Source organism: Myotis lucifugus, unplaced genomic scaffold (assembly GCF_000147115.1).
Source record: "Myotis lucifugus unplaced genomic scaffold, Myoluc2.0 scaffold_18, whole genome shotgun sequence".
In the NCBI taxonomy this organism is placed as follows: domain Eukaryota; kingdom Metazoa; phylum Chordata; class Mammalia; order Chiroptera; family Vespertilionidae; genus Myotis; species Myotis lucifugus.
Genome location: NW_005871066.1, coordinates 11,998,466 through 12,007,344, shown reverse-complemented (window position 1 = coordinate 12,007,344; position 8,879 = coordinate 11,998,466). Strand labels below are relative to the sequence as shown.

General features: G+C 40.4%; 1 protein-coding gene across 1 annotated transcript in view; it reads left to right on the top strand.

Annotated features, from left to right (window-relative positions):
* The window catches only part of GSAP (gamma-secretase activating protein), a gene marked incomplete at its 5' end in the record, with an annotated part of 80,665 nt that continues 71,786 nt past the window's right edge, over positions 1–8,879 (top strand). The window contains one exon of the mRNA XM_023751020.1: positions 1–22. Within this exon, the coding sequence (XP_023606788.1) occupies positions 1–22 (22 nt within the window). The remainder of the gene's footprint in view (positions 23–8,879) is intronic.

The window sequence follows — 8,879 nt, the reverse complement described above, 5'->3', positions numbered from 1 at the left end:
GGGGTCCGCGGAGGCGGCGCAGGTCTGGCGGCGCGCGTCCGGGGTGGCGGGGAGTCAGCCGTTCATCCTCGGGGGCTCCCAGGCGGGGTGGTGGGCCCCGACCAGACCGGAAGGGCGTGGGCAGCCCGTGGGCCCCCGCCAACCTGGGAAGGTCAGCGCCCCAGGCATGAGCTTCCCCGGTTGGAGTCCGGGCTGTGCCACCCTCACCCCGGCCGCCGGGAGACCGTAGGAGGGGCCGCCCCTGGGATGCATTTATTTTTCTAGCGAGTCCTCCAGCCTCCCGCTAGCTCGTGGCCGGAGTAATTCACCTTCAGCAGCGAGGCGGGGGGCCCTGGGGGCACCTCGGCAGGGTCTCCTCCGCGGAAGGCGTGCAGGAGCCGCGGCTCCCTGGCCCCAGCCTGCGGGCGCGGGGCAGGGGGGTTCCTTACGCTCCATTCGCATCCCACCTGCCGGGGCAGGAAGGTTCAGCACCCCCGGGGCTCTGGCCAGACCGGAGGCTCCTGGAAGTTGTTGGCGCTGTGAGGAAGGAAAGAATCACGGCCCCCAAGAAACGTAGATAAATACTTAGCGGCACGGGTTGTCCCCACGAATGTGCGACGCGCTCCTGCATCCGTGTGAACAGGGTCTGTGATCTGGGGGACGTGCCGCTTTGGGGGTGAAGTGACAGAGGGCGGGGGTCCGCCCTCAGCGGAGAGCCGGGAGCCGACCGCGCGCTGTTTTCCAAAGCAGCGCCCAGCCCGCCACCTGCAGCCAGGGCGGCCTCAGGCAGCCGATGGATGCTCGGGTTCCCTGCCCAGCTTCCTGGCGGGGGGGATCGGAATACATTCCAGGCAGCTGAGGCTTCTTCCTTCACCAACAAATCCTTTGTTTTGATTTTGATCAGAGAGAGAAAAGTGACGTTGGAACCTTCCCGGCGTGGATCGATCAAAACCTTAAAGGGGAACGCTGTGATTTCCAGGCGGGTGTGTGTGTGTGTGTGTGTGTGTGTGTGTGTGTAAGAAGTGTGCTGTGTACGAGTACAATGGTGCATCTTCAGGGCTTACATTCAGCTTCAAAGAAGTGAGACCCCCTGGATCCCACCTTGTGCTTGTTTCTCAGTCTCCCCTGTTAGATACTGTAGACTGCTGGAGGGCATTTTTTGGGGAAGGACTCTCAAATTACCCATTTATACAACTCCTTTCTCCTTAATTCTGGTGGAAGGTGTCTATCCTCACCTTATATCTTCACACTATCCTGAGGCTTCAGTGGAATATTTGTAGGGTTCCTTGTCTTGGCCTGTTGGCTGTTAGTTCCAAATAAGGAGCCATGTTTTTGTAGCTCAAGGCTTGAGTTTGACTAGTGAGTTTGACTAATGACTAGTGTCAGTATTAGCAACACTTCTCACTTGGGGGGACATTTTAAAAAAAGTCACCTGAATATCTAAAGAGCTTTTGATGGTTTAACTTTTAAAAATACCGCAGGCAGCTCCAAAGTGCTTTCCACCCCAACGTGGTCCTTTCTCTGAACATCCACCTTACATAGCTAAATGGCAGATGTCTGCAAAGGAGAAGTTAGATGAAGTGTGAAATGCCACAATCTTATGTTCCCGTAATGTGTGTTTTGATTGAAAATCTCTGTGTGAGCCAGTTAGATTTTGGCTTCCTTGTGTCTTTTACTCATCTGTGAAGAAATAGAAATTTGTGTATTGACACTCCACTAAACAACAGAAAGTTGGGGCCTCAGAAAGTAAACTTACTAAAAATACCAGATTTTTAAAAATATTGGTAATTTTTTGCGGTTTCAGAGCACCTTAGCGAGATATTAGTGTTATACTGACAGAAATTGTTACTACTGATAATTACCAGTGGGTGGTAGCTCAAAACCTTCCCCCCAGTTAATTTCTCTTCTGCTGTAATTTGTAGCACTGGCGGGAGAGTCTGGGATCCCATTTTATTTCTAGCACAGCTATTACTTCACACATTGTGCAAATTATTTTCCTTTCAAAGTCGCAGCTTTTCAAATGTAAATTGTGAATAATTATACCATTGTAATGTCTCCTGCCTGCACACTTGCTGTCTAAATTTGAAGCCTTAAGATTTTTTACATCAACAAATACAATTGAAGATTTCATAGTGGGGCTTGGTAGCACTGGTAAAGTATGACATATTCCTGGCAAAACAGCCAGGGCTAACCATGGAAATTCCCTCTTTTAATCAGTCAGGTGTCAAGGAGTAAGGAGACCAGATTTGGTTATAGCATCTCCTGGTTCTGGGCTGAACTTTGGGAAAATGGGTTCTCCTGAATAAATGAAGAAAATATTTGTTCTTTTAAAAGTTAAAACAATTATCCAAAAGAATATTTTAATACACGTAAGCTATAAATAGTAACAATAACAAAACCAAACCATAGGCCCACCTTAAACACAGAAAAATATCAAGACTTTGAGAGGCTCTTGTGTCCCCTATCCGATCCTTTTTCTCTCTCTATCCCTCATCTCCCAGAGGTAATGACCGTTTAAACTTTTATATTTTAACATCCCTTTGATCTTATTTATAGTTTTAACCCTTATGTAATTTTCCCTAAGGAAATATAATTTCATTTTGCTTGTTTGTGAATTTTAAATAAATGAAAGCAAACGATCTGTATTTTTTCTTCTTCTTTCTCTTCTCACTATTGTGAGATTTATCCATGTTGACTGCTGTAGCTTTAGGTCATTAATGTTCACTGCTATATAGTATTCCATCATGTGAATATACAGCAATATGGTGAACATGGAGTATGCTGCTTAGAATCAGTGATGGCGAACCTTTTGAGCTCAGTGTGTCAGCATTTTGAAAAACCCTAACTTAACTCTGGTGCCGTGTCACATATAGAAATTTTTTGATATTTGCAACCATAGTAAAACAAAGACTTATATTTTTGATATTTATTTTATATATTTAAATGCCATTTAACAAAGAAAAATCAACCAAAAAATGAGTTCGCGTGTCACCTCTGACACCCGTGTCATAGGTTCGCCTTCACTGGTAGATCCTCCTTTCAAGGAAGGACTTGTCCCAGGTGCTGTGAGAGTGGTCAGCAGATAGCCTTCAGCTGTCAGACCTTCAGGGATTGCTCTGACAGAGGGCTGACTGGCCTTTGGGTGTGGACCACTTCTAATTAGCGTTTGAGGTGGGGTATAAAGGCCTGGCCATTTTGACTTAAAATAGGACAACTTTGACCATCCGTTTCAGTTCTACGGGTTCCCCGGTGGAGGACCCTGAGGTCGCCTAAAGCTAATGGGCCTCCATTGCATCTTCACTTCTCCTTCCTCCTGCATGTTTTAATCCCACTTTACTAAGCACTCCCTCATGAACATCCCGGATACTAAATGGTCTTAGACCGCTTCCTCGAGAACCCATCTGCACTTAACCCCTTTTCTTATTGGTGACATCTGGGAGGTTTCTGGGATGTGCTGTCACAGTCAGTGCTTTTACTAACCTTGTGGATGTTGCCTGGTGCACAGTGTGCAAGGTTCTCTCGGCTGGATGTCTGACTGGAGTTGCTGAGTCATAGGCTCTGCACTTCTTCATTCTTCCTGGATAGTGCCAAATTACTTTCCAAAGTAGTTGAACTTATTAATAACCCCATTTGTAGTACAGAGATGTTTTTGGTATTCTGTATCCTCACAAGCTCTTAATATTTCCATATTTTAGATTTTTTTGTCAAATGGGTGGGTCTAAATATTATTTAATTGTTGTCTGAGGTTAAGTATCTATATATTTATTGGCCATTTGAGTTTCCCCTTTCATGAGATGTCTGTCATTCTTATGTCCACTTTTTTATTGTGTGGTGCTTTTCTTCATATTTATTTTTAAGGGTTTTTGAAAAATGTATTCTGGATTCTAGTCTTTTATTCATCATGTATGTTGCAAATATTTTCTCTCAATGTTACTTTTTTTTTAAGTTCATGATGGTACCTTTGATAAACAATTAATTTTAATAGTTGAATTTATGAGTCTTTTCCTTTGTGGTTTATGCTTTTTTGAGAATCTTTAAAAGATATCCTCCCCTATTCAGTAGGCATGAAGACATTTTTACATTAACTTCTACTATAGCTTTTCTCTTCATATTTTGTGTTAATCCATACGGAAATTTATGACATAGGAATCCAGTTTTATTGTTTTTCCATGTTAGTAGCTAATTGTTGTACAATCACTAACCAAATAGCCCTGCCACGTCTCAGTGACAGCAAAGGCACTCTGTCACACATCACATAGACGTGGGCCTCCTTTTCTGGCTTCTTAATCATTCTTTGTTTTACTGTCCTCTCAGCACTGTCTCTCCTTTTCCCTTCCTAGCCTCCTTTTCTCCTTTTCATATCTTTTTGTTGCTTCTTAACAATCACCCTATCCTTGCCTTGTCTCATTTTATTCATGATGTGAATTTTAAATCATATAATGGTGTTTACCTCATAAGTTTAGGAATTATAATATCTGGTCACTGTGAGCCTGAGGATTTATGTGAATTAGGCAAACCAGCTTCAATTTGCCAACACCTTTAATATCTAGGTACTCTCCTTTTCTTTAGTATGTTTATTTATGCAAGTGTCTTATCAATCAAAATGCTACATTTTTTTTTTCTTCATGAGCACTGAGTCTTTATGTAAGGTGAAACCTCATTTCCTCATTTGAAATTGCTAAACTTCCTCCTCTGGACTTTCCGGTGATGAACCACTGGGAGAAGAGTCAGGATGAATAAGCAGAGAGGTTATTAAATAGTTCTTTTAAAAGGGTGTGCCTAAAACATGAGCAACTAATCCGGGGAAGAGGGCTCTGATGTGTGTTGTATTAATGGTGTGTGTTGAGACGTTGGTCTCCGAAATTCCCACAATGTCCAGTTTGTCTAATTCAAATGTTTTTGAGATGAGAACCTTGTACATCCCTGCAGGATTAATTAAACTGCAGTTATTGCTACCTAACAGACCCTTAAAGGTATTCTTTTTATTATTTCTTTCAACTGTCTAACATGGTTACATTATAAGCTGGTCCTAGTTATGCTATATAATGAATATTATTTAATATACAAGGGTGGGCAAAAGTACACTTACAGTTGTTCATATGGAAAATAATATAATAATTAATAATACAAGAAAAACTATTTCATATACTCACAACTGTAAAACTACTTTTGCCCACTCCTGTATATTATAAATACAGGGTGCCCCCCAAAATGTATACACACTTTAACAGCTGATTCTATTACATTTTGAAAATGAAATGTATTTTAATAAACATTGCCTTTATAATTATTCAAAGTGTGAATACATTTTTGGGGGGGACACCCTATATGTAGTTTAGTGGTTCCCAACCCCGATGCACATTAGAATCACCTGGGGAACTTAGAAACACATACACAAGAGACGAGGCCCCTCACCAGCCCAATAAAATCAGAGTATTTTGGAGTAGAGCTTGGGGATTAATGTTCTTTTAAAAGCTCTCATGATGATTCGAGTGCACAGCCAGAGTTGAGAACTAGTGGTTTAAAGGAATAAGCATATACCATTTGTTGTGATCTGTACTTTTTGGAGAATAGTCTTCTCTTACTTTTTTAGTGATTTGAAAAATAGATGAGCTTTTGCAAGGAAATTGGATTTTCTTAGCAAGATTTCTTGTCAAGGAGTTTCTTATCTTAGCTGAAACCTTTTAAGTGTATTTTGGAAAAAGTCTCTCATTATCTTTAAAATCTTAAAAGAAAAAGAAACACTGCTCAAAGTATTGACTCATTGCATTCCAGAAGTTTTGAGTCATGTGCAGGGCGAAAAGAAACTCACTGAAATTCTCCTTAGATGTCCACAAAATCTACTGTAAAAGGACTTTTCAGTAATTATCCATTTTCCCATTGTAAGCGTGGTACAGGAGATTTAATTCATTCTCTTTACCATTTTCTAAGGTTTGAATTTAGTCTGTGCCACTTTTTTTCCATGTATGATACTGGCCAAGTGTCTTAACCTTATTTAAACTCAATTGTTTTATCGTTACAATGGACCTATAATACCTTACATAGTGTGGATGAAATAGAAATAAGAACTCTGAAAATTGTGAAGTGGTATTGAGTAGCAATCTGATTGAATAATGTTATTCTTCTAAGAGACCAAGTGATTATGCTTATTTATTTTTTTAATCCTCACCCAAGGATATTTTTCTCATTGATTTTTAGAGAGAGTGGAAGGGAGGGAGGAGTGGGGTAGGAAGAGAAAGAGAGAGAGAGAAACATCAATGTGAAAGAGACACATCGATTGGTGGCCTCCCCCATGTGGCCTTGGTCGGGTCACGGGGGATTGAACCTGCAACTGAGGTATGTGCCCTTGACCCGGAATCCAATCTGTGACCCTGTGGTCCGTGGGCTGACGCTCTAACCACTGAGTAAAACCAGTCAGGGCAGGAAGCTAATATTTTTAATCAGTGGGAAATGTGTCTGACAGCCCAATATACATTGAACAGTATGTATACCATGTATAAAAAACACTTCTCCCCTTTCTTTGTCCTGCCCCCAAAAGATCATGCAACTTCTTCCTGTCAGGAGGGAAGCGAGCTCTCAGGATGATTCCTAAATTCTCAATGAAACATATGCTTTGTCTCCAAATGGTTCCCACCTCCAGCTCTGGTGCAGGGGACCAGCTCGCCAATTATCTTTATTTTTTTAACCTTATTTTTTTCCTTTTTAACCAGAAATGCAAACTGAAATTTGCTATGAGTTATAGGGTATTTTGCATATGTTTTGTCTAAATATTGGAACTTGTCATAATATTTAACGTCTAAAACACCATTCATGTGTGAGGAAAATGAGTCAAGTTAAAGCAATTAATTTTGAGGAAATTGGGGAAAGAGATATTTCTCCTTAATCAATAATGATAATTATAGATGTTGTATCTACCGGTATTTAAGTCCTCTAACTATAGAGTTGGAAGAAATAGCCTAAAATTTTAGAAGAAACATGATACTCAGTTAACTTACATGTTAAATGTATTACGTTAGGAATCTTTATGTCCTCCATTAAAATATGGCTTTCCAACAGAAAAATACACAGATCATAAGTGAAACACCCATGCATCTCGCACTCCGAGCAGGAAAGAGAACACTAATAAACTCCCAAGGTCCCACTCACGCTCCTTTCACGCTATCACTCATCTAGCACCATAGATTCATTTTGCCTTTTTTTGAAACTTGTGTATAAATTAGATCATACAGTTTATGATATTTTTTGGGAAGAGGATAGGATCTGGGCTTCTTTTGCTCAATTATTTATGTTGTATGTTATAGCAAATTATTTCTTTTTGTTGCATGATATTCCACGGTTTGGCTATCCTCATGATGTGTTATCTTCCAAAATATGCATATATTTCTGTTGGGATATATGTACAAGTGCAGTTGCTGAGCCATCTATGTTCAACCAGTTTTCCAATTTATAGTCCCATTAACAGTGTGTGAAAGTTTCAATTGATTCAAATTTCATGGCACCACATAATATTAAAGCATAATAAGTTAAGGGTTCATGTTATAACCTTTAGGGTAACTAAAAAAAGAATAGCATAATGGCCTGGATCAGTTTCTGGCCTCTCTGTTCTGTTCCATTGATATATATATAATGCCTGTTCTTGTCGAACCGTATTGATTACAGTTCCGTATTGATTACGGTTCTTGCCAGGCCGTATTGATTACAATGAATTTGTAGTATAATTTGGTATCTGGTATTGTGATCCCTCCTACTTCGTTCTTCTTTCTCAAGATTGCTACGGCTATTGGGGTCTTTCTTGGTTCCAAAGAGGACATACAGATGGCCAAGAGACACACGAAAAAATTCCCAAAGTCACTAATAATCAGAGAGATGCAAATTAAAATGACAGTGAGGTATCACCTCACACCTGCCAGAATGGCTATTATCAACACATCAGCAAACAAGTGCTGAGGAGGATGTGGGGAAAAGAGAAACCTAGTGCACTGCTGGTGGGAATGCAGATGGTGCAGCCACTGTGGAAAACAGAATGAGTTTCCTCAAAAAATTAAAAATGGAACTCCCATTTGACCCAGTGATGTCACTTCTAGGAATATATCCTAAGAATCCCACAACACCAATCAGAAAGGATATAAGCACCCCTATGTTCATAGCAACACAATTTACAATAGCTAAGATCTTAAAACAGCCCAAATGCCCAGCATTAGTTGAGTGGATAAAAAGAGCTGTGGTACATTTACACAATGGAATACTATACAGCTGTAAAAAAGAAGGATCTCTTACCCTTTGAGACAGCATAGAGCGACCTGGAGAATAAGCTAAATAAGATAGTCAGAGAAAGACAAGTATCCTATGATCTCATTTATATGTGATGAACTGATGAACAAAATAGATCCAAAGACATTGAAACATGTAACAGACTGAGGGAAGGAGTGGGGGTGGGAAGAGATTAAGCAAAGAACTTATAGGCATATATGCATAACCCATGGACAGACGATAGTGTGGTGAAGGCCTGGGGAGGGGGCAGGAGCTAGGGGGAGGGGGTCAATGGGGAAGGAAAGGGGACATCTCTAATACTTTCAACAATAAGGATAAATTTAAAAAATAAAGATAAATTTAAGAAAAAAGAATAGCAACAGACTACGTGTGTAATTGACAAGTTAATAGGTCAGAGACTGAAATAATAAAATTGCAATTAAACCAGAAGGGAAGGACAGAGTAAAATTATTGAGGTACATAGAAAATAAATAGTAATGACTGATATACACCCACTATATCAGTGATTACATTAAGTGTAAATAGATTACATACTTTAAAGGACACTACCTTAAGACACAGCTTAAATATAAGGATACAAGAAGAGTAATAATAAAAGGATAGAAAAAGTTACATGTCAGCACTAACCC